At 41.8% G+C, this 25,222-nt stretch overlaps 4 protein-coding genes and 1 non-coding gene across 5 annotated transcripts; all 5 read right to left on the bottom strand.

Annotated features, from left to right (window-relative positions):
• Positions 1-684: 684 nt before the first annotated feature.
• Positions 685-9,314, bottom strand: LOC145463771 (uncharacterized). Its single transcript, XM_081447562.1, has 13 exons — positions 8,926-9,314; positions 8,195-8,209; positions 7,632-7,923; positions 7,029-7,090; positions 6,694-6,954; positions 5,824-6,150; positions 5,432-5,731; positions 4,513-4,824; positions 4,148-4,174; positions 2,644-3,676; positions 1,949-1,994; positions 1,409-1,760; positions 685-1,190 (listed from the first exon to the last, which is right to left on the bottom strand). Exons 1-13 carry the CDS (start codon positions 9,065-9,067, stop codon positions 685-687), a joined length of 3,675 nt encoding a protein of 1,224 aa, XP_081303688.1. The 5' UTR covers positions 9,068-9,314.
• A 156-nt stretch (positions 9,315-9,470) lies between these two features.
• Positions 9,471-12,710, bottom strand: LOC145463555 (von Willebrand factor A domain-containing protein 2-like). Its single transcript, XM_081447318.1, has 6 exons — positions 12,172-12,710; positions 11,863-11,895; positions 11,678-11,707; positions 10,880-11,407; positions 10,321-10,365; positions 9,471-10,178 (listed from the first exon to the last, which is right to left on the bottom strand). Exons 1-6 carry the CDS (start codon positions 12,578-12,580, stop codon positions 9,811-9,813), a joined length of 1,413 nt encoding a protein of 470 aa, XP_081303444.1. The 5' UTR covers positions 12,581-12,710; the 3' UTR covers positions 9,471-9,810.
• Positions 12,711-13,420: 710 nt separating this feature from the next.
• LOC145463770 (uncharacterized) lies at positions 13,421-16,214 on the bottom strand. The gene is made up of 2 exons (XM_081447561.1): positions 15,432-16,214; positions 13,421-14,860 (listed from the first exon to the last, which is right to left on the bottom strand). Exons 1-2 carry the CDS (start codon positions 16,081-16,083, stop codon positions 14,178-14,180), a joined length of 1,335 nt encoding a protein of 444 aa, XP_081303687.1. The 5' UTR covers positions 16,084-16,214; the 3' UTR covers positions 13,421-14,177.
• Positions 16,215-18,165: 1,951 nt separating this feature from the next.
• On the bottom strand, positions 18,166-19,514 carry LOC145464170 (uncharacterized). The gene is made up of 2 exons (XM_081447977.1): positions 19,461-19,514; positions 18,166-18,900 (listed from the first exon to the last, which is right to left on the bottom strand). Exon 2 carries the CDS (start codon positions 18,692-18,694, stop codon positions 18,170-18,172), a length of 525 nt encoding a protein of 174 aa, XP_081304103.1. The 5' UTR covers positions 18,695-18,900; positions 19,461-19,514; the 3' UTR covers positions 18,166-18,169.
• On the bottom strand, positions 19,030-19,102 carry Trnak-cuu (transfer RNA lysine (anticodon CUU)). The gene has a single exon. It is a non-coding gene; the product is annotated as a tRNA-Lys (tRNA).
• Positions 19,515-25,222: the final 5,708 nt, after the last annotated feature.

Raw genomic sequence — 25,222 nt, 5'->3', positions numbered from 1 at the left:
AACCGCTATCCAATGGATAAGTGTTAACAAAACAAACCACGCTATCCGCTGGATAGTGATTGATCTGATCCGGTGGATAGCGTTATCCACCTTTCGAACAAACCGGGCCAACAGTCAAATGAAGTCACATCCAAAAGAAACACCATTCCCCTTTAATGGTGGCTGGACTTGATGTGAAGGCAGACTGGAATAACTACAAAGTTCTAACCAACAAAAATGTTCGTTCCTTTGTGTCTAAAAATTGTCTTGCGTATTTCCTCTTGGGCTGATGTTTATTCTTTAATTGCCTCTTGTTTGGACGCTCTCGTTAAATCTAAATGGAAGATAGAGTGAGTTTATTAGCAAAGTCAAGCTATTTATGTATAACAGATATAGAAAAGATGAGTGATATTTTGAAAATAAAAAGAAGCAAAGAAATGAAAAAAACATAAAGCTATTGTAAAATATGAATATATGAGTAAGTGTCGATTGTGAAAGACTTCAGACAATTTCTATGTTACATAAGTGGTAACCTTAAAGCTGATCGAACATGGCTAAGAATGGAATCCAGTTTTCATTTTTCATCCCAGACCATTCATAAAATGCGTATTTAATTATGCTTAGTCATTGCCGTTTTTCGGTAATCAGCTCCTTTCACTGCTTGTTTTCAATTTTTGTCAAAGGTAATTTAGAAAAAAAGGAAAGCTATAGTCCACTTAAATTTTCAATACCTTTCTTGGCCAATGCGCTAATTTCCTTGCTTGCGAGAGCTTTTTCCCAGAGAGCAATGTTGTCTATTTCTAAAGGCACTCTAAAGTTTGGTGAGTGAGAATTATTCGGCCGCCCAACTTCAAAGCTCGAGTACTGATCCTTTGGCCTTGAAACACTCATAGCTTCTCCACTGGCCACTTCCTTTCCATTTACATACATCTTCAGTAAACCGGCCTTTTTCCAAGTAATGGCTACGTTGGCCCATCCTTCTGGAAGATCTCGAGCTTCCAGTGTCCATTGTTTGTCTTTTGTGCTGAGTATTACGATGTAGCGGCCGAGAAGATGCAGGAAAGCAAATCCTCGAGCCTTGGTAGTTTGACCTCCGCTTGATAGGAAGTAGGTGCTAGATTTCTTATGGAAATATTCCTTATCCAGTTTCAGGGACGCCATTACTGTCATTCCTTGATCTCTACACCGATCCGGGTCGCTGAAGCACTTTCCTGTTGAGAAAAAACATCAGTCAAGACGGTGAGAACCTCATCGTGTTTTCACCACCAAGATTTCCTTATTCATCTTTCAAATATTTTTCGCAACACACGCAGTTTTGACAACTGGGGAATATCACTCGGACATCCCCAAGTTTTAGTCGGGTAATAGTCAGTTACGTGTCGCGTTTTAGACCAATCGCGCGCGAACGAAAATATTTGACTCTTATCACCTTTAAAGTCTCCAAGGGAGATCCAACCTCTGGGTTTACCAGTGTCTGCCACGTGACCTCGATCACTTGTCGCAACAACAAGCGATCCTCCCATAAGCTTCGCTGCACGCTTCCGAACAGCATCATCGGATTGATTACCTTCAGAGTCTTCAAACGACCAGAAGTAATCTGCTGAATGGAACTCTTTTGGAACTGAAAACGAAATGTTGGGAAAATTCCATTTATAGTCTTCCATAATAACGTGCTTTGAAGGGTAAACCGAAAATCGAGCCACATAGAACTTTAATTTAATCCACAATAGCAGCACATCTCGGATAACTAGATCACTTGGTTTTACATGAAGTGATAAGCACTGAAATAATGACTTGTCAATCCAAAACTAGTTTAATGAGATGCATGTCATTTTGGTAAACGAGAGATTTTGTGGGAGAATAATTGGTTATGCATGCGTGGTATTGTTTTAAGACTTTTATCATCGAATATTACATAAGTGTTAAAAAGAGATGTGTATATTGTAGCGGGGTTAACTGACCGCCCAACCTTCAGGGTGGTGTCGGGCTTATCAAGCGAGAGAAGATAAGCTTGGCTGTGAACCAATCAGATGTCATGGTCATACCGGTCAAACGAGTTTTATATAATATACACGATAAGTCAAATTATTCTCGCATTTTGATTGGTTCTTACTTATGAGCAATCAGAGGATAAACGTATATATCTAGATGACGTCATTTATATTTTATATCGTTTTTTTAATTATATGAAACAGATAGATTCCATGTTACCGTGCGTCTGTTTAATAACTGATCACAGAGATTTACTTCTCAAAAAATTTTTAACCACCTTCTTACCAGTGTTAGGTCCTCTTTTTATCTGTTTGGATGAATTCTTCCTCTTTAGCTCCTTGTTTAGAATATCTCCTCGCTTCTTCCCAGCTGCATTGAAATGTTAAGCACAATTTTAGTTAACAGTTCACTGGATAGCGTCTCTGTACAATGACTTGTTCATTTCCATGTGGCCGTCGTAGAATGGTTCAAACGTGATTCACAATTTTTTTTTTTGACGAATTTCGTCTTTTTTGTGGAAATACTTAAAGCACTCGCGGATAGATTCGCGTTTAGCAAGGCTGGATTCTATTCCAACTCGGTCCTCATTCCAATAAGCGACCCCACCACATCAACACCCACAAAGCATTATAAACAGCGTAATCTCAATCAAAGAATTTCAATTAAACTCACTCACCTCGAACTCGACGTGAATTCATCGTCTGCAATAATTTTCTGAGTTTCTGCTGTTGTTGCATGAACATCAATCTTCTGTTTCTTTGAAATGCCTGAAACTTCTGAAGAGCACGTCGTTGCCTCAGCGCTAGCATTCTTTGTTTGGTTCTGATGGCCGCTAACTGCTTTTGATATCTGAACCACCTGACTCGAACCATGCTCGCTCTTTTCATCTGCTGTTGCCTGTAAACTCGCAGTCTTGCCAGGAGTTTGTAACGCCTCAAACGCCTGTAATACACCATTCTTTTTGATAAGGCTATCAGCCCTCTCCTGATTTGTGACAGCTGACTGCTCATTCTTCTTTGACGAACCCTTATTCTATATGACAGGAGTCGTAACCGCGCAGCCCTCTGTCGTCTACTTTGGAATCGAGCTCTAAGAGCTCTTTGCTTCAGAGCTAATTTCCGTCGCATAAGAAGCATTCTTCGTCTGATTTGCGACATCATTCGTCTCCTCTGTGCTCTCTGCCTCGCTTGTAACCTGGCCAACATTCGATACCGTCTCAAACGTTGTAACCTGGCCATTCTGAGTGCACGCGCCCTCCTCTGTTGAGCCAACAGTCGCAGTCTTTGCAAACGCCTTCTCATTCGCAATTTCAACAGCTGCATAGCTCTTCTTCTTGCTCGTCGTATTCTCGCCCGACGTCTTGCTGCTCGCACGCGTTGTAACTGTCGCCTTAGCCGTAATTTCCGTGCACGGATTCTCCTCTTCATCTGCCGTATTCTCCTGGTCAAAGCAAGTTTCGCTTTTCTTGCCAGTCGCAGTAGTCTAAGTTTCCTTAATCGTCTCAAACTCCTTACCCGTTGCGCAGTTCGCACAGCCTTCCTCCTCAGACCTCTTAGTCGTCTAACACGTGTTTTTATCCTTCTTTCTAGTGTTCTAGTTTTTGCTATCCGTGCCCTCTTTCGTTTAATTCTTCTGACCTTTCTTCTAACTGCTCTTATCATCTTTCTTCTTCGTTGCCTTGTTTTTCTAGAGCGACCTCTAACTCCTTTAGAAAGAAAATTAAATTAGATCAAATAAGGATGTCTTGGTTTTGTAGTGGTGATTGAGCCTCCGCAGTTTCATAGCTATGTAGAGCTTTTGCACCAGAAATTTCAAAGGTCGTAGGCTCGAATCCCGTCGGGAATTGAACTCTTTTCCTAACCCGTTTCTATGTCGCCTGCAGTTCACATGTTGACTTATTTCATATACGTTATGTGTCACTACTGATTTTAGTTTCAGTTGAACATATACCACACGTCCGCACCTATGGTAAAAATTCAGTGTCCATTTAGTTGACACTTCATATAACAATTAAATTTTCGATTTATCAACCGGGATTGTAGCAATTTGAAGTTTTTGGTTTGTTTTCTTTCTATATGCACAAAAGCCTAAAAAGCCAAAGATTGACAAATCTTTGGAATCTTTTGATACAGATACAAAACCTGATTGAAAATGAACCTTCAAATATAGTACTTGCCTTTTCGTAATGGCCGTCTGTAATGACCTAGAAGAAAACGTATGTACGGAATAAATTGACGACAACATCAAGTGAACGTGTTCTGATAATTAACGAAGCATTGAAATAAGACTAACACATCTCAGTGTACAAATATCCAGCCTAAACTGTATTCTAACAGTAAATAGCTTGACAGAAAACCAAGAAACGAAAAAGTCGTCTTGTTGACATTTATCCGTTCTCTCTCTCTCTCTCTCTCTCTCTCTCTCTCTCTCTCTTACACACTGCAAATTTCTAAGTTGGTATTGACTGCGCTCCACAACTGTTTTTTGAACTGTTCGTTCCTGTGAAATTTTTACATCAGCTAAAATACTAGCATGACATACCTCGCCCTATTATGTAAGTATCAATGAATCGTCCTCCTCCTGCACCAGCTCTAAAGCGGCCCTTGATAACTGGCTTGGATGTGTAAGCTCTAGATGAACGAGTCCCATAACAGATACCGCGTCGGCGCAAAGCGAATGCTTTATAACCATTGCGTTTTGCCAGCATAGCACAGCTGAACACTTTCTTTCGCCCTGTCACTCTGCCTAATCTCCTTCCCAGACCTCGTGCTTTTAGTGACCGGAAACGTCCAAGCCAGCGGTAATGCCAAACAGAACCTCCTTTACGAGGTCTGGGGGGAGGCTTAAAACGACCTTGGAAAGAAACAAATAACAGTTTTATTTTCAAGAGTGATAGTCAACTAAAGCGATTCCACTACGTTCAAAATGTATTAATTAGGGATATTCGCTTCACTTTGCCTTGGGCCACGACTGGGATAATTTTAAGTTGATTGACTAACAATTGAGTTGAATGGCACGCTTTGAAAAACACTTAACAAATATAACAAGGCTGAACAGTTCTTACAACTTTCTGAAAAAGCGTTGTAGACTATGTTTTCTGACATGTTCTGTGAAAATATTGGTCGCTACGTATTGTCTTCGGTCTATTTCTGAACAGACTGTACGCGTTGCAGTCGGTGGAGCCAGTTTCTACTAGTGAAAAACAAAATCTCATTTTGGAGAATGGACGACAGCAGGCACGACAGGACCCGTGTTTGTTTTGTCACCAGAGTTGCTAAGCAGCAGGACGAGCTGTCACGGTGCCATGTCTAATTAGAGTATTCTTTAGTGTCCGCAGTTTTTTTTTTTTGTTATCAAAAACAAATTAGAAACTCGTGGAAGACCAAACGAAGTTTTGCCAGAATGACACTTATCCGTGCTCTTTACTAGAAATATCTTAACCACACTATATCTGTCTTACCTTTTCCGATCACATAAGCATCTATGGCACGTGGTGTACCAGAAATTCCTCTGAAGCGTCCAAACAAACGCTTTTTAGTGGAGTAAGTTGATGAATATCTCGACACGTAACAATCTCCTCGGTTACGCAAAGCAAACGCGCGGAAACCCATCTTCCTAGCAGTGCGCGCACATTTAAACACTTTCTTAGTTCCCGTTATCCGCCCAACAAACCGGCCCAAGCGCTTGGGGGCGAGTGATTTGAAGCGGCCTACATAGCGGTAGTGCCAGCCTGCCACTCTCGGTCTTGGTCTAAGGGGACCTGGGAAGCATGAAAATTCAATTGAAACAAATTACGACCACGTCTCGTCACGTCAAAAATCTACACGTGGAACTCCAGTATTTTAGACTTACCTCTTCCGATCTTGTAAACAGCCATTCCACTAAGACCAGTTGTTCGGCCAAATCTGGTCAGCGGTATCCGAATTCTTGCTCCGTAACAGTAGCGTCTACTTCGTACACCAAAGAAGCGGTAGCGTCTCTTCCGCGCCGTGAGAGCGCACTGTTTGGTGGGATTTATTCTTGGTTTGACCGTACCTAAGTATCTGCGCCCTGGGGAAGAACGGCCACGTGGAACTCTATAAGTACCAAGGCGACGATAGTTCCATACGCGACGTGAAGGTCTGGGGCGAGGCCTGATTCGTGGTCTCACTCGGGGTGTTATTCTTGGTCTTGGTGAGCCTGAATTAGGAGATATTGAGGGATAGTCTGTTAACTACGCACTTCATAGCTTATTCATTACATATAACAGGAGCCCATGTTGACTCAAGGGTGTAATACATATGGAGGCTCCGGGCCACGGGCTCCTGCCTACAACAGAAGTCTTTTTTTCTTACTTTGGCTTAGTGAGCTAGGTTACAATAGGGGACCCAGTTCCACAGGCTTAGTAGATATGACCATGCTAGCAAGACGAGTGATGTAAACTTTAAAAAACCTTAAAGAAGATAACCGAGACCATTATACAACGAAAACGAAAACGTATTTCGTTGTAGAAATCGTGGAAAATTTCAACTTCAATTGTCTTAGTGCAATGGAGCATTTGATATTGAAATAAAGTTCAATTTTTTTATTTTCGCTGCAATCTGTGAATAATTTTCATTCAGTCCGAGTGTACCCGGCTAAAGAAGTCGAACAGTCAGTAAGGGGCGTGTAAACTTGATGGAAACGTTATTTGTTTTAACGTAGAAACTGTTTTAGCTGACACATTAAATGTTGGTAAATTACCTCTTCTCAAAACGTAAACCTTAAGGCCTCCAAATCGAGTTTTGCCGAGTCTTGTAAACTTAACCGAAGTCATTTTCGACAAGTAACACTTGACTCCTCGTTGTCCTGTTCGGATGGCAAAAGCTCTTGCCCTTTGCGCTCGGGCTAAACGGAAACACGAGCGCACAACGTATGTTCGACGTCTGAAGGTGCGCACTGGTCGTCCCAGTCTCGGTGGAGCTCGGAAGCTTCCAAGATATTTGCGGACAACTCTTCTTCTTCCTAAGAGAAGGAAAAAACGAATCTGTTTAGGTTTCCATGTTTGACCTGCCAAGGTTGCAGAAGACAAAAAATACCTGGTAACCGAGGCCTTGGACGAGGTCTGATTCGAGGTCTGGGTCGAATTCTGGGTCGAGGTCTGATTCGAGGTCGAGGTCTTATTCGAGGTCGAGGTCTGATTCGAGGTCTGGGTCGAATTCTGGGTCGAGGCCTTATTCGAGGTCGAGGTCTGATTCGAGGTCTAGGTCTGAGAATGCCTCCTAAATACAAAGATAACAGATGCACAAGTTAATGTACAGCATTAGAACCAGCAAAATAGCTACTAGTTGCTAACTGAAAACGGTCAGTGTAAGACGTTGCTCAAGTTTGCGGCAGTATTGAATCAGCCAGGAGATAAACTATAACACTTAGAATGTAAAAAGTGATATTTTCCTCGTTTTAAGCTGCTCATGGGGTCTTAATCTGTGACAGCTTAGTTTTAAAGGTTGGCCTTGTTGCAAAATTGCTCAGTTGAGCAAATGGATTTTGTAAACAATGTTAGCTTCCATAGTGGTCTGTAAAGCTGTACACCAATTTTGCTCGGTCGTCTCTTTTGATAAAATCTTATTCTAGTAAATCTCTCTGGCAATCCTTAACGTTCTAGTTACAAAGTAAGCCCCACATAGTATTTGTTGGAAAACGTACCACTGGTTCTTATGAAGACTTTAAGAGCACTGGGTCTCCTGGATACGCTGCGTCCATATCTGGTAAACTTTCTACTTGTTAACCGAGCAACATAACAGTAACGGCCATATTGTAAGGCGTATGCTCGATATCTGCCTGATCTTGCTATTTTTTCACACCGTCTGCGTGCGAAAAGTCGGCTTCTAAATTTCCTAATAGGACTTCCCAGCATTCTCTTTGGTGGTGGTCGGTAGAGTCCGCTGTACCTGTACGTTTTGCGTCCTGAGACAAACAAGCATAAACAAACTACTGTTTAGTTTTGCTCGCATTGTAAATGGATCACTTAGTGTAGTGAGAGAAGGAACAATATGAAGTATACATACATACGTACGTATTCTTTATTTAAACACGATAAGATTTAAAGCTCAAAGCTTGTGGGGTCGTGAAAATTAATTACAAATGAATTAATTATTGGGATAACATTATTTACAAAATACCCTTGCTACAATAAACACTCTAAAAATAATATACAGTGAGATTATAAAAAGGTACAATGTTAAAATGAATTTAAATTAATTACCTCTAAGTAAATTGACTACAGCATTTAAACAGAGAATAGTTGAAAACATTATAAGTGCAAAATGAGTGTATGATTCAAAACACAGAATATCTTTGGACCGTAAGAAGATTTTCCATATCAAATAATAGAGCCAGCTCTTGAAATCTCATGCTTCTTGCTCGCTCAACTTCCTGAAATATGTCACTGTTTGCAGCCTGTACCAGCACTTGGGGAGTTTTGGTCTGCCTTTCAAAACATTATCCATTACACTCCATCTCAAGTACTTCTAAAGGTTACCTGTATTGTTTTGAGAGCATAATTTTCACAAGCGCAGATATAACTAACAAGAAACTGTTTCTCTACCTGGTCTCGGTCGGGGCCTCGGACGGGGGAAAGGCCTTGGTCTGGGTCGAGGCCTGGGTCTTATTATTGGTATGGAACGACCTCCTGGAAAACAACACAGATATCACCTTATATCTGCACATAACAATGGCAACAAAAACAAAGCCACGAAGAATTTGTAAATAAAACCAGTTATTGTACCCCACAAATGAAATGCTTTTTCAAATCAAGTGACGGACCTCAAATCACTGCTGATATAACTCCCAGGGACAAGGAAATGCATAACTCCAATGAAATGAATGGGGCTAGGTGCGGGTTAATATAACGCCATACAGTAAGTAAAACAAATAATTCAATAGTTTCTATGAAGTTCTTATTATGCTTTAAGGCGCCCAACACACCAGTCTCCTATTTACCTTTAGCGATATAAACCTTCAGTGCTCCAGGCATTTTCGTTCGAGGAAAACCGAACTTTGTAAACTTGCGCGGACTTTTTTGAGCGATGTAACACTGACGACCAAATCGCAAAGCGAAGGCCCAGGCACGGCGCATGCGCGCTACTCGCTGGCAGTTCTTTCTTGCAAACTTCAGACTTCTGAACGTCACTGTTGGGCTGCCAAGTATCTTTTTGGGTGGAGCACGATAGCGTCCAAAGAATCTGTATTTTGCTCCTAAAGAAACAGAGTATGCACTTTCACCAAAGTAGTCAACACAAGAGTCCGATAATAAGGTAAAATAAACCCAAAAAAACCAACACTGTTATACCTGGTCGCGGCTTTGGTCGAAGCCTGGGTCTTATTTGTACACCTAAAAATAAGTGAATTCAAAATAACTTGTTAAACGTTTACTGGACTAGAAAAAATTGAAAACAAGATAGATGGCTGATTCATAGAGCTTACAGTCTTGATAACAGCCATACATGATCGTTAAAAAAGTCACCATCTTCTTTCATCAAGTATACGACATTTTTTTAATCTGAAATGAAATTTTTAACAAACCTGGTTTTCTTGGCCTTGGTAAAGGTAGTTTTACTGGCCGGGGCCTGGGACGAAGCGGAAGCCTGGGACGAATTCGAGGCCGAATTCTGGGCCGGGCTCTGGGTTTAATGGGAGCTGTTGAATAAATGTAAGTCATGATAAATTGAAAAATTGTGTCCCAAAAGGATTAAGGGATTAACCGTCCCTATTTGATATTGCGTGGAGCATAATTTTTGTCGTGTGAAGCCATTTTTGATCTGATTACATCATACAGTTGGACTCTTCTTGTATAGAAAAAGATCGCACGATCCAAAATAATTACGTGAAACTCGAATTTGCTGGATGCCTGTCACTTGTTTCCAGCAGTGAAGGTCGCTTATAAGGATAGAAAAATCTAGAGAAACAATACTTATGACACCAACCTCTGGGTCTAATGTAGACCCTGATACTGCGCCCAGGTTTCCTCGACCTTGTTCGGCCGTAGACCATGAACTTACGTGGGGAGGAGCGAGAAACAAAGCACTGACGACCCCCGCGGACTGCAAAGGCTCGGTAGCGACCCCGACGGGCTATGCGCTCACATATTATACGTCCGTATGTAGGGTTTTTAATCGGTATTGCCCGGCCGAGATATTTCCTGGGTGGAACTTTGTAGGTGCCAATGAATCTGTACGGACGTCTTCCTCCTAAGTTGGCAAGGACAAGTAGAGTTAGTGAGTGATATGCATTTTACTCTTTGGTTTAAGACTCTCATGATAATCTTGACATGTATCTATAAAAGACGTCAAGAAATAGTTGTGGCACAGATTACCCATAATTCGTACGCACCTGGTCGAGGTCTCACCGGCAAGGGACGAGGGACAGGACGGAGAGCTAAAGAATACAATGTAACAAAATACCAGTGTCAGCTAATAAGTGACAATACATGCTCGGATTCTTATCTGCTTTTTAAAGATACAGTTGATCCCCTATTAAGTGGTCACCTATTTAACGGCCACCTGTATTTGGCGGCCAGAAATCAAAGTCCCAATGAGGGCTTTTCTATTGTTTTTTACCTCTATTAAGCGGCCACTATCCATTTCCCCGAGGGTGGCCGTTTAATAGGGGCTGTACTGTATCTTTAAAAAGTATCTCAAATGTATCTTGAAAAAATGATACCCGCAATTTGTATCAGATTGCTTGACAAGCTACATAGTTAAGTGTGAAAATTAAACCCAGTATACACAAATTTTAAAACGTAGACGTCTCCTCACTTTTTCTGTGATTACAAAAAACTGTGAAAATCAAATTGTTTTACGATGCAGTGGTTTTTTAAAAAGTTCTCAGTATAGTCTTGATTACATTTTCATTACAGTTTAATGCAGGAGTACAGAAGTACTAAACATACCTTTGGAAGCTTTCTGTTTGATCGCTCTGACAATGTTGTTCAAAGACTTGAACTTTGTCGCAAACACACTTCGTTTGTTAGTAGCCATCTGTTGCAGCTGTGGGACGCTATAAACTCCAATACCCACCGAGACCACTTTCACGCCAGCGCGCCTCAAATCACGCGCGGGGCCTGCAACCGAGTCAAGTGACTTGCCTGTTACCACTATGGCAACCTTCTTTCTGGGGCTCCGTGAGAACAATTTCACTGCGGAATACTTCAAGGCTTTTCCCAGCATTGCTTGGCCCCCCATGTACGGTACACGACCAAGCGCATTGATTAAGGTAGCTTGATTTGGGAATCGGTTGAAATCAAACAATTTTCTTGGATAATTGCTGAACTCGACCATTCCAAAGCGAGTGAATGATGTAGACACTGTGAAGGACGCCACGATTTGTTTCAAAAAGTTACGAATTCCAATAAGTCTTTTCCCGGCGACATTCGCAGATGCGTCCACGATTAACCCAATATCAAGGGCACGGGAAACAACTGTAAACAAAAAATATCAAAATATGATGAATATTATGCTTCGAACACATTCAAATGCAATCCCCTTATCTCTTAGTCAATTTTTTGAGGTATTTTTACAAGTTAAAAAAACAAAAGTAAACGTTTGTTCCAGGCTAAGAGTTGCTTTGACCGCTTGTAGTCGTCGTTTGTTGTTTGGCGCCATGAAAACAAAGAAAGAAAAATTTCTATGATACTAAATCTTTCTTTTTTTAAAGGTGTTATAGAAACTGATCATGGTCATCTACATACCTTTCCCATGAGGCTTTGGTCTTGGTAGAACTGTAAATAACAAAAACGAAATCCATCAGCAACAACAAAGAAGACTCATCGCATGAAAAAAGTCGGAAAAGATGATTGGTAGTTATTTTCGCTCGGTCCAACATCTACAAAGATAAGCCCGCATGATGTGTGCAATGCAATGGTCAGTCACATACCTGCTGGTGGTGGCTTTACGAAAGGCCTGGGACCTAAAATAAGTCAACGACAGAAAATAATTTAATCTAGGTAGATAGAACACGCAATATTTTATACTAGTATGCAATTAAAATGCAGGGGTTATTAATGCACCATCAAATTTATCGCAGTTAAGGTAAATGAATCCCGTGAATAAAAGTAGCAAGATAGAATGGGTTACTTTAACGACATTAGACGCTGTGGGATCTAATATTTTTTATCCTGGATAACTGCAAAACAGTGACCTGCTAAAGAATCTAAAATTTGTTGTTCACAGGTAAAAATCTCACCTTTACACGCCTTTTGCTCAACGATCTTTGCAATAGAGAGCAGTGTTCTGAAGCTAGATGTGAACATGGCTCCAGTTCGTTTTCCCGCCATTTGACGAAGCTGTGAGGTGCTAGGAGCTTTTCCAGCCCCAATAGAAATAATCTCGATTCCCGCGCGGCGCAAAGTGGCAGCTGGGATAGCAACATTATCATAGGACCTGTCGTGTGTTATTACAAAAAGTACTTTTCTTTTACGTGATCGGCCGCTGAACAAAGTTTGTTTCACGTATTTGAGAGCAGCACCAGTTCGAGGCCCGCCTCCAAACGATGGAGTAGCGCCGATGGCTCGCAGTAGACTTCTTCTTCTTCCTCGGAAGCTGAAAGGAAGAAGAAATAGTTTGAAATTTAAGACTGAATGGCGATCTGTCATTGTAATATGTTTTATTTGTATGTGTGACTGGGTATGGGTAACTGGTAGTTATTCCAGTCATAGGGAGTTAAAGTAATCACGACGGCGACGCCGAGGAAAACGTCGATTAAAATGTTTTGATATTTTACCTACGAATTTCGCGGTACTCATTTACTTTGTTTACCACTGTCAAAGCTATCACGAAACTGAATCTGGGATATAGCGATAAATTTGAAATGATTCACGTTCTGCAGTCAACGCCAAATTTGGTCATTTCACGTTGTTGTTTTCTATGGCAAAGAAATGTACCAAGTTTTCTAACGCACATGGACCGTCATTGTTCTGCTCATTAAACTTTGTTTAGCGGCGTTCTCATTACTGTCGTCGTTTTCTTAAACTCCCTGTTGTGGAGCTAAAAACGCTACCATACTACTGTGTAGCATCTCAATCAAACAGAAATTTATCGACATCACTTTTATGGTCATTTCCCTCTATGAGACGCGACTGCAGGGAATCATGGTAGTTGTATTCATCAAAATAAATATTCAGTCCCATAGAGGAAATTAGCCATTGTACCTTCGACCGTCATTTCCAGTTTCTGCAAAAAAGGTTAATGCGAGAAGACGATCTTACCTATAAAATCCAAAGACTTTCGAGGCGCGCTTGGAATAAGACACGAGACCAATCCTTGCACGTGGGAACGACACTACAAGTTTCTTTATGAAACTAAGAGTGCGCTGGAAATTACCAGAGCTTATTCTGCCGCTCTCTACTAGGAAACCTATGTCCAGTCTCTTTCGGCATACTTTAGAAAACAAGCAAATGAATGAAATTAATAACGCGAACTGGCGCAGGCGCAGTCCCCTTCGCAGCCATTACTTGAGTCGTCATGTTGCGTGACGACCCAAATAACCGGTGCGGAGAGGTGGAACTAGCGAGGACAGTTAATTTTATAAAAATAATGATATATTGTTATAAAGTTAGACTTTTTCCCTTGGGTTGGCATTTCCTTTCTAATCCCAAGCTCGAAAAAACAATTCTTCCTTCTTATTGTGGCACTTTTCTTAAAAGTCAGATGCGAGAATTTCTTGTTCCTTTGCAGCAACGTTGTATCGCCTCCAGTAATTTCTTTTTCCTCTTATCTCTCAACAGACGGGTTGAGGATAAATTGTAAGGACATTTCAAAGTAATCAAAACTGACCTGGTCTGATTGGTTTTGGCTTGTAACTTACTGGTAGTGGAACTGAAAGGAAAGAAAATGAAATGAAAACTAAGGAAAACAGTAAACATCAAGTATAGCTTAGCCTTTCTGTAGCTTCTTTAGAGCGTAAATCTGGGTTTCTTTGTTATATTTTTACCAAAACCATTTAACTCAAATTTATCTCGCTTTGGGGTGGCCATCATACATGTTTGACTTCATGGATTTAATTTAAGTGGACTGTTGAATAAAAGAGAACAATGAACTTTCAATAAATTTCGAGAATATTAAGTGCATAACGCCAAAAAAGGCTAGGCGCGTTTGGTGGTGTATATTTTTCCCTCTAATAACTCTCAACCCTAAACATAGAAGAATCCCCCATAACCTCCCTTTTAGACATGTAAGATTGTAAGCCATCTGTTAAACCATCTTACCGCGTGTTTTAAAGCACATCTTGTTCCTCACGGCAATCTGTCTTCCGGTCAGAGCGGTGTTATAGAATTGAAGGCAGGCCAAACGTCCCTTGAAAAACCTGGTGCCCTTGATTTTGGCTCCAATTCGGACTGGATAGTTAGTTGCCAATTGGATTTTTCCGATAACTTTTCTTTTAACCAGTCGATTGTTCACATAGAGTCTTGCCACGCCTGTGCTCTGCTTGTATGTCGCTGTGATGTAGCTCCAGCTTCGGGGGTATATTCTGTAAATAAGCGGCGAAGTCAGCCGACGACCTCGGCGTCGGACAAATCGCACGAACAACTGAGTTCGGCTAACCATCCAGATCTGCACTCCCTGTCCCTTGGGGTTATAATTAACAAGTGGTCCAGGCTTCTGGGGGTACACCCACAGAGATATTGTAATGGATTTCACTGTGTCCAATGCACCGTTGTTCGGGAGTTGTATATAGCTGTTCGGGCGGCCGAAGAATTGATAGGAGGATCCTGGTTTCCCGTTGGGTCCCCGAGCTGGTCTAACGCTGCCGAGGGTGGCCGGAGGGTTTTTACGAGCACTCATATCTCTGCCTTTAGTGAGGACGTTTAGCGGGTAGACAGCGACAGGATTGTAGGATGCTGTCAATATGGAGAAAAGCGATTTACAAGAGATTATTAAGGAACACAAATTAATTTACCATGTCGAGCGCATTACACTTAGTATAAGGGGCATAAATTAATTTTGATATACACCTCTTAGGATAGTTTTGTCAAAATGTAATGTAAGCATCTCAGGGTAGTTACGTTTTGTCAAAAAATATTCTGTCCAAAAATTACTTACGCCGAGGAGCAGTTGGCCGGGTTGGTCTGAAAGTTGGCCGCGGACGAACGGGTCGAGGAGCTGGGAAGCAAAACGGAAACAAATCAGCAAGAGTTGTGTTTTGCAAAACTGTTAATCAGTACTAACGTATGGGTAATAATCAGAAAGCCGTACAATGCCATGTTAGTTCAGGGTTCGTTTTGCAAGGAATCAATCAATGTTGAAGAACCAACACTCTTTACATGGACTTAGGTTTTATCCAACTTTTTACTTTTGTAAAGTCGCTGTGTTGCACACAGGCAAACAAACATAAAACACACGATCTCTCCCCCCTTTAAGAAACTGAAATCCAAGAACGGAATCAAATATTTCAATAGCAGTAACAATAAACAAAGCAATACTTGTCATTGACGCATCACAGCTTACCCGCTTTGAAACATTTCTTAGCAGCACGTCGCACTTGCGCTTTCGTCAACGCCCTGGAATACACCTGGAGACAGGTCACACGGCCCTTAAAGTAGCGCCTATCCCCAAACCTCGCTCCTAAGCGCACGGGATAATTGGTGGCGAGACGAATTCGACCAATGAACTTTCTAGCAATCTTTCTGCCATTCCTCCACAGAGCCGCTGTACCAGTATTCCTGTCGTAACTTGCTCCGATAAACTGCCATTTTCTAAGCTGTATGGCTCTACTCTTTACAGGCGTAGTGTATTTTCTTCCCTTCCGGCGCATAAATCTGGCGTATAACGTTCTTGGAGTGCTTAACCAGAAGTGGACTCCGTGGGCACTAGGGTGGTAATTAAATAAAGGACCTGCGGTTCCTTCTGGATAAACCCATAACAACACCGTCATGGAGTAGGGAGTATCGAGGGCACCACCTCGCCTGTTAGGAAAATGAATGTAACTGGTTCGTGTCCCCAGTAACTTAATGGAGCCGCCTGGCCGACCGAGTGGGCCTGGCGCTGCACGAACATTCCTGAGTCTTCCTGGCGGGTTCCTGTTTCCGAGGTCCCTTCCTCTAGCACCTTTGTTAAGTGGGAAGAACGCCGCTGGTCGGGGAAGATCTGAAAGTTTCATAATATAAATAAGATATCATTTTTTTAAAATATTCTTTTGGAATCAATTTTTTAAAGTATAAAGAAGAAGAAGATTAACTTTATTTAACGAGGGTAAAACACTTTACAGTTAGCACTGACAAACTAGTGGCCCTCGTTACACTATACATAAAATCTAATAAATAATATGACTAATGACTACACACTAAGTAAAGCTGACTTAAGAAATAGAGAAATGGTCGAGCACTATGTATGAATCCTTAAAGCTAGCCGAGTAGGATGAATGTTCTTCACCTATCCGTCTTACGACTAAGCCAAGAAGAAAAGATATCAAGCCAAAAATGATATAAATTTTCTTCATCTATGGTATGATGATAGACTGTGTTTTATTTTTCTTACGAACAGCTTATAAAACAATAAAATACTTACATACTGGCCTTCGGGGAAGTGGGCGTGGTCGAAGAGGACCTTTGGCTGTATGTTTAAGGATAAAAAGAAAGAGTAAAATAGATGATAAATTCTCCTTTGGTAACATTTTTTTTACAAGGATACGCCAAGTACTAAATCCTCAATCGTTTTATTGTGCAAGTCATTAGTAGATAGTAATATGTCTATCATGCATGGTATTAGGAATTGCTGACACGGTTCACGGATAAAGAGAGCATTGATAGAGAAACACGAAAATTTCCTTTCAAAATGTAATGATGTTTAAAAAAAACGACTGGCCTGTCTTGTGGAGTCTACGCTACAATTCACGCTGAATTTTAGTTTGAAACGAAATCTTTAGCGTGAAACTTCACTTGTCAGGCAAGACATTTCTCCAAGACTAAGGCATAATTCTTTAAGTAGGTAACAATTAGCAAAAACAAAATACATTCAGGTCATTGAATATAAAATTAAATGTCTGAAATCATATATTTACTGCTGAATTAATGTTTCTGCCACAATTTTACTTCGCATGGTGTTAGTCACAGAGATAAGTATATTTGTGTTTATGCGCTAAATGCCGTAATCCAGACGTCCTCATATATCACTTACGCTGTTTAAAGCACGTTCTTTGTCTCCCTTGTATTTCTCTTCGAGTTAAGGCGTAGTTAAACACTTGGAAACAGGAGACTCTGCCGTAGTATCGGCGTCTGTCTCCAATCTTTTCTCCCATTCTGATGGGATAGTTGGTAGCCAATCGGATTCTTCCAATGTTCTTCCGCGCAACTTGATAATTATTAATCCACAATCTTGCCATCCCTGTTTTTCTGTCGTAGCTGCAACCCACGAACTGCCAACGATTCAGTCTTATCCGCTCGCTTCGCAGAGCCATCGTGTAGCGTCGTCTTCTCCCGCCGCGTTTACCACGTCGGGTGAAACGCACCATCAGCGTTTTTGGCGTCTCTAGCCAGAAATGCACTCCCCAACCGTTAGGGTGGTAGTTTGCAATGGGTCCAGGCTTTCCTTGTGGGAAAATCCAGGCCAATAATGTGATGGAGTATTTAGTATCCAAAGGACCTCTGTTAGGGATCTCAATGAAACTGTTATGCTTGCCGGTGAAGCGATATGCAGTCCTTGGTTGACCGTCGGGACCTGGAGCGGGATAAACGCCGCGTAATCTTGCGGGTCGGTTAGCATTCTGGGTGATATCCCGTCCTCCATCGCGGGCACTAAGCGGATACACTGCTACCACCTTGTTACAAGCTGTTGGTCAAACAAACATTACTGGTATGCCTTTGCAGCAACGACTAAAATATAAAGTAATTTTGAGGTGAACTGTTAAGTTGACACTCCATGAAAAGCACACATTTCTCTCAGATGCAATGTCAGTTTCTAATTTTCAAAGAGTTTAGGAATCGAAGTCAGGGATAGTTACTTACGCTTTGTGCTTGGCCTGTATGGAGGCTTTACTGTTGGTTGAATGGACGGTTGACCACCTGTGGATAATTTCATTTACATTTGATTTCACACAATTAACAATAAGCTTTGTGTTCCTCTACCATGAGTCTTACTTACAGTATACCAGAAAAATACCGGAGAAGTTAAGAAAAAAGAAAAAAAACAACAATTAAAAAAAAAATTCGCCCAACGTGGGGCTCGAACCCACGACCCTGGGCACAGGTTCATAGTTGGTGTATTTGCATAGGTCTTATTTTCTTTGCTATTTCACTCGTAAAGCAATAAGGTTTGACGAGGATTTTGCTTAAAAACCCACCTGGAGCTCGGAAACATTTCTTTTCCATTTTCTTGACCTGATGGCTGCTGAGGGCTTTGTCGAAAAACTGTAAACAAGAAACTCGACCACGGAAGTACTGTTTGTCACCAGGCCTCGCCCCCAAGTACACATCATGATTGGTGGAGAGATCAAAATAACCAATCTTTTTGCGCACGACAGGTTTACTGTTAACGAACAGAGTAGCTTTACCACTAGCCTTGTCGTAGGACATTCCAAAGTGGTTCCATTTCCATGGTAACACTCCGTCGACGCTGGCCAAATATGGTAGTTTCCGGCGTGATTGTCTCGTAACAAACTCGGCAAACACCATGTTACGTCGCATCATCCATAACCGCACGGCCACGCCCTTATCTGCAAACTGAACGATGGGTCCCATGCGGTTTTTTGGTAATGCCCATATAAGGACTGTCATGGCTTTACTAGTATCCAGCCGACCTCTGTTCCGGATCTTAATGTAGCTGTCGGGTTTTCCTTTCAATTCGTATGCACTTCCGGGTCGTTTGTCGGGCCCAGGCACAAGTCGTACTCTGCTGAGAATGGCGGGGGGATTCCTTCCCAGTTTTTCGATTCCTCTATATCGCTTGTTTAATGGATACAGAACCACGGGTGTAGAAGGCACTTGATAAAATAACGAAATAAAACTAGATAAGAATGAAGTGATAAAAAACTGAGTTATTTCTCGCTGATCTTGACATAATCAAAAGGAGAACGACAAAATTTCTCATTCAATTCAAGTAAAAACTTGTGCGCGCAACGTTGGGCTCGAACCCACGACCCTGAGATTAAGAGTCTCATGCTCTACCGACTGAGCTAGCCGGGCAACACATGTGCCTCAGTGTTCTATAATTGTTTTTAACTAAAATTACACCCACGTGACGGTATACGTTAACTGGATTAATCAATTCTGAAACAGCAGAATCACGTCCACCTATCCAGGCTGCTCACTCAGTATTAAAATTTTCGTATAGATTATAGTCATCCAATCGGTTGACCTCGTTTGTTTTACATTTTTCATCTTGTAGCATCATGTCAGTTAACCTATCTTATCGCAATACAAGTTCAATGGCTAGGTGATCGATGACAAACATTACTTTGTGGGCTTAACGCAGACAGTCAACCCTACGGGTTACTGGTTCTTTTTGAGCAAGAAAGGAAGGGACACCTCGTTTTCTACTTACATGCAGGAGCCTGAGTTGGTGGAGGCGGCCGGAGAGTGGGACGAGGAGTAACAGCTGGACGACCTGAATAGAGAATAAAAATTGATCAGCAATTTAAAAGGTGTTACGTTAAAGGCTTTGCATAAGGCGAATGCGTCCACCGTACGAACGGCAGTCAAAACCAAGCTGTCCTACCGAAACGAAAGGACTAGTCTTCGCAGCTGAAAGAAATAAAGACAAGTTGCTTTGGCCTCTTTTCTGAGTTTAATTTGACGAGGAATAACATATTTTGTTGAAAATAACACAGCTATTATCCAACCTGACGACACTCAACTACGAACGAAACGCCGTACACGGGTGACCCATTTTAAAAGCTTGGAGACGCAAAACGTTTCATGCCGCGTTTTCACTTTTTCGTGAACTGATATTCAATGCCGTCGCCTGACCGTGAATGCAATGCCTTTCCTGTTAACATATATTGACGTCAGGACAGTACGTAATTGGTCAATTTAAATTTGAGGCGCGCCAGCCGTATGCAAGGAAAGTCTCTTTAAATCAAATGCAGCAATCGGGAGGGTGCCGGCCAATTCCGGTTTTTGGAATTGCGAACAAGGAAATTCATTCCTACTAACAGTCTACTTTATTTCTAAACTTGACTTCATTTCAGTCATTTAAAGAAATACTCACGTCTGAGACATCTTTTCATTGCCCTTATCACTTGCTTCTTCTGTAAAGCCACGCGATAAAGTTGCACACACGCGACAGCTCCTTTAAAATAACGAGGATCGCCGACCTTAGCTCCGATCCTAATCGGTCCACTTGTCGACAATTTAATACTTCCGATTTTGCGCGAAGCCACTTTTTTGGCATTCACCCACAGCGTGGCATAAGTTCCATCATACGTTGAGCCGACAAAGTTCCAAACATTTTGTCTCAGCTTTGCTTTGGACAATGAAGAAGTAGCGATACCGCCAACCTTCACGTAACGAACAAACAGCGTTTTGGGGGCTGTGACCCACAGATGAGTCTCCCAGGCAGGTCCTCTGTTGTAGTTAATAATGGGACCAGAACTACCTCCTTTGGGCTTGATCCAAGCAAACATGGAGATCGCGTTTGATGTACGTAACTTGCTGTTATTCGGAATTTCAACGTAGCTGTTTGGACTGCCAAGTAGATAGACCGCAGCGTTTGGTCGGCCATCCGGCCCTCGCGTCAAGCGCACGTTATTGAACACAGCTTTAGGCGCCTTATTAGGGCTTCTATCTCGGCCCTTACTGATTGGATCAAACGGGTAAAGTCCCATGAGCATTGGCTGAGCTGTGAAATAGGAGCAAAAGTATATGGTGAAGGGTCCACCGGCTATGGAGAAAAAATCAGAACTGGGTTCAAAGGTCCTTAGAAAAAATATCCTAACGTACTAACAAGTTATTATCGAGTAATTTCAATGTTGCATATTATACAAAAACGTACCTGGTTTGGGTTTTGGAGGTTTCGGGTTTGGTTCTACGAAGAGAAAGTAAGAACGTTACAGTTGTTATGTACTGACTTAAGTAGTTATACTCACGAAAAATACCATAAAATGAGGTGTAGAAGGGAAAGGAGAGTGCTTCGTGAGTGTCGTAGAGACATTTGTCTGCAGCTTTCTAGTGTTCCCCTGGGGACAGGGAGAACTAGTCTTAGTAAATTGATGGACCGGATTGAGGATTATTGCTTTGTTACAAAGTAACGTGTTAGAACTGTTTGTTGGTTTTTCCATCTACCTATCCGGCTGACTGTCTGTTTGATTTCTCTTGTTAGACCTAACTGTGTCATTCTGTTTTTGTCTGTCTGTCTCTCTGTCTGTCTGTCGGACTGTCTCTCCGTTTGTCTATGTGTTTTTTTGTTGTCAGAAAAGGGTAACGAAACAATCCTTACTTCGTCTGAAGCATTTTCTCTTCTGTACTCGGATCTGTGATCCGATCAAGGCTTTGTTGAAGATTTGCAAGCAAGAAATACTTCCCTTGAAGATCCGTCGGTCACCTGGCTTGCGTCCCATGACAGCGGGATAGTTAGTTGCGAGTTTATAAATCCCGACACTCCGCTATTTGAATAAACAATTAACATATTTGTTATCGGTACTTATACTTTGTGCTTACTAACCTTGTTCAAGTTGACCAGCGAAAGACAAGGAGTTTCCTTTTATCAAATTCAACAAGTTTTGAAACGGCTTGTTTTTTAGGTTCTGCTGACCGTGCGATATTCTCTTGCTCTGAATCAGTAAGCTTACATACGAGACTTCTTATTTGAACTGAGTTAAATCGTGTTATAGAGGGGGAAATATGTCTATAATTGCTATGTTTCATGAGTACCTGAGCCACAGGGATGCCATTTCTCCAGATGGTTCCAACTCCCTTCTTTTTGTCATAAGTAACCGCCAGGTAATTCCACCGTCCCATCTTAACATGGCTGCTCCTTATTGCTCGCACAGTCTTCCCAGACCGCGCGGAGAATCTGACGAAAAACTTTCGTTGGCCTGGCCGTCCCACCACCCAGACATGCACCCCTCCCCATGTCCGAGGCTTATAATGAAAGATTGGTCCAGCGCTTTTCGGCTTCACCCACACTGTGATCGTTATTTCGCCCACAGTGTCGAGTTTTCCATTGTTTGGAAACAAAACATAGCTGTTAGGGCTACCATTGAGCTTTATGGCGCCTGAAGGAAGACCATCGGGTCCGTTACCTGGCTTCACATTTCGCAGTCTGGCTCGCGGGTTTTTATTTGGCGAGATGTCACGTCTTCCGAGTACTCCGCTGAGCGGGTAGGTTGCCACCGGCGTCGGGGCAGCTAAAAAAACTAGGAACGCATAACTTAGCTAAATATTATGCAGAAAGCAACGACAAAATGATAATAATCTTGCTCCTTACCTGTCGAAGGTTTGCTCGGTGGTTTTCCTTCGGCTAGAAAAAAGAAAAAGTTGTACTTGTAACGTCAAAATTAGCGGCAATGATATTTTTCAGCTATTCATTCCACTTTTATCCTTTACTTCGATCCACTTTTATAACTTCATGTACTCGTAGGCTGTTTTTTGCTAACAACTGTAAATATTCTATAAGAACCCGTGAGACTAAGACGATTTCCTGTCTATTAACAAATGGAGATGCTTGACTGATGTCGATTTTACTAAGGAGCTGTTCTGTTGAACTTTCCGTATAGGAAGAAAGAGAGATACCGACCTTCGTTCAAACATCGAGAAAGAATAGGACATTTCGCACTCTGATGCAAATTGCGCTGCTTTAAACTGAACAACATGAGATTTCAATGTCAACATGAACTTTTTCATTTCAAATTGTCTTTGTTTCAAACCTATGAATGTAAAAGTCTTTCATGTCAGGTCTATTTTTACAACCAAAACGCGAAATGTGCTATAACTAAGGCTAAGAAATTAACTCACAACATATTAACTACACTGGAGAGGTAAGACTACAACACGAGTGTGATTGACAACTGTTCCAAGCATCATACCTCCTTTGAAGCACCTTGTCTTGACTGTGCTGATCTCATAATCACTCAAAGCTCTGCTGTAAATCTGTATACAGGACATGCGACCGCGGAAGAATCTCCTTCCACGCCTTGTTGATCCTGCTCGCGCTGGTCTGTTCGTAAGAAGCTCCATTCGACCAATGACTCTTGTTATGACTAGCTTGTCATTGACATAAATTTTCACAATACCTAATGTGTAATCATAACTGAAACCAATGTATGTCCAAGTTCTGGGCTTGAAGGCCTTCTTTAGAGTTCTCACTGGGATATTTTTAGCTCCTCTTCGACTGACAATGCGCGCTTCAATTTGATTGGCTCCGATAATCTTCAACCCAACTCCTTGTCCGTTGGGGTTGTACTGGAATACAGTGCCTCCCCTCCCTTCGTTAAAAACCCACACCGAGCAGGTGATAGAGCGTCTGGTGTCCAGTCTCCCATTGTTTGGAAACTCGATGTAACTGACAGGACTACCAGAGAACCGCAACGCAGTGTCCGGCTGCCTGTCGGGGCCTGGGACGATACTTACTCCCGAAAGTTTTCCTGGGAGGTTTTTGGTAGGGCTGAGGTCACGTGCACCGTTAGTGGCGTCTAGTGGGTACACAGCCACCAAGTTGCGAATAGCTGTTCGAAATGGAAAAAAAAACGTTTTCGATCACTTTATTAAAGATGAAATCATTCTATCTTGAAAGCTTAGACTTGCACATTCTAGCGCAATGCGAATATTGTTTTGATATTGGATGTAGTGTATTCTATATATTTGAACAAGCAATAAGCGCACAGGACAAAAGACTTACCGGGGGTGGGTTTCGTAATTACCGGCACTGGCTTGGTTGGTGTGATTCTTCCTAAAACAGATAAAGCAGCAATTTTCATATGAGAAGGAACAAGAGTTGCAGTCGCGTATTTTCTATTTAACAATTATTCCATGAAACCGCGTTGGATATGAAGTGATAAATAACCAACGAGCGCGTAGCGCGAGTTGGTTATGATCACTTCATATCCAACAAGGTCGAATGGAATAATTGTTTTAGTATATTCTTAATCGGGTTTTTGCCGCCGATTTTTATTTCAACAATTTTACAGAGCGGAAAATTTTTAAACTTGGCGCACTGTTTTCCATATAAGGTAAAACTCCGACTAATGGCTCATAGTCGGAGTTTTTGAGCCAATCAGAGAGCTAGAAATGCAATAGTCGGAGCTGAGAATATACTAATAAAGAATATCCAAACTTTTTCGTTTGAAGTTTACGCGAAGTAAAATTGTTTAACGAACTTTTTACCCATTTGAAATAAAAGGAATGTGAAACAAAACATTCTGTGAAACACTTGTATTTTTTTCATCCATAGTGAGAGCTGTGGAGGCTTAAGATGTGACTGGATACCAAAACCTGTTAAGCTGGAAAAGCAAGAATTCACGCAACGTTTCAAACATGCCCACTGTCATGATAAGCTGTAAAACTCTCTTGTAATTAGCATTCATAATATATTACCGTGCTTAAAGTAAATAATTCCATTTCGAACTTGACCAACCTGACTTAAAACAGTTCTTTCTCGCAGCACGGATTTGTCGACTTGTCAGAGCCACGTTGAACAACTGTAAACATGTGATTTTCCCGCGGAAAAATCTCCTATCTCTAATGCGCGCGCCCATTCTCACAGGATAGTTAGTAGCAAGTTTTATTCTGCCAAGGTTCCTTTCAGCTGATATTCTTGAATCCACGTATAACCTTGCGTATCCAGTGTTCTTATCGTATGAAGCTGCAACCCAATTCCATGTTCGTGGCTTGACTCTGTTGGTAGCTACAGGTCTTGTGAACTTTTTGGACCTTTTCACAAAGCGAGCAAATAACACATTCGGTCGAACCATCCAGAAATGCATTCCAAACCCCTTTGGGTTGTAGTTAAAGATGGGTCCAGCCGATTCGGGATTAACATACGCAAGAATCGTCATAGAATCCTTCGTATCCAGTCGGCCGTTGTTCGGAAACTCGATGTAGCTGTCGGCACGACCTCGGAACTTGAAAGCACCTCCTGGTTGGCCGTCGGGTCCTCGGGTAGGCAATGCACCTACGATTTTCCCAGGAAGGTTTCTTGATGGACTTACGTCTCGGGGACCATATTTGGATGTTAGCGGGAAGAATGCCATTGCAGGTGGTAATGCTGAAAAAATATGGCAGGAAGAAGCTGATTTAGATCAAAAACACCCTCACCCAGTTAATCTTACCCTGGTCCATCAATGAGTGTATTAGAAATGCCAAATACTA

The sequence above is a fragment of the Orbicella franksi genome, chromosome 12 (assembly GCF_964199315.1).
Source record: "Orbicella franksi chromosome 12, jaOrbFran1.1, whole genome shotgun sequence".
In the NCBI taxonomy this organism is placed as follows: Eukaryota; Metazoa; Cnidaria; class Anthozoa; order Scleractinia; family Merulinidae; genus Orbicella; species Orbicella franksi.
The sequence above is the reverse complement of the archived record's forward strand: the minus strand, read 5'-3'. Positions and strand labels throughout refer to the sequence as shown.

Bases quoted from the DNA above. Each gene is read 5' to 3' on its own strand.
- LOC145463770 (XM_081447561.1), bottom strand. From the start codon at position 16,083: ATGAAACTTTCAGATCTTCCCCGACCAGCGGCGTTCTTCCCACTTAAC. The intron at 14,861-15,431 runs GTAAGCTGTGAT...TGTGTTCCTTAA, and splicing joins TAAGAAATGTTTCAAAGCGG to TAATCTCTTGTAAATCGCTT.
- LOC145464170 (XM_081447977.1), bottom strand. From the start codon at position 18,694: ATGACAGTCCTTATATGGGCATTACCAAAAAACCGCATGGGACCCATC.
- LOC145463771 (XM_081447562.1), bottom strand. From the start codon at position 9,067: ATGCGCCGTGCCTGGGCCTTCGCTTTGCGATTTGGTCGTCAGTGTTAC. The intron at 6,955-7,028 runs GTATTTTTTGTC...TCCTTCTCTTAG, and splicing joins TCCAAGGCCTCGGTTACCAG to GAAGAAGAAGAGTTGTCCGC. The intron at 4,175-4,512 runs GTATGTCATGCT...GTTTTCTTCTAG, and splicing joins TACTTACATAATAGGGCGAG to GTCATTACAGACGGCCATTA.
- LOC145463555 (XM_081447318.1), bottom strand. From the start codon at position 12,580: ATGACAGATCGCCATTCAGTCTTAAATTTCAAACTATTTCTTCTTCCT. The intron at 11,408-11,677 runs GTATGTAGATGA...TTTTGTTTACAG, and splicing joins ACCAAAGCCTCATGGGAAAG to TTGTTTCCCGTGCCCTTGAT. The intron at 10,179-10,320 runs GTGCGTACGAAT...TTGCCAACTTAG, and splicing joins GCCGGTGAGACCTCGACCAG to GAGGAAGACGTCCGTACAGA.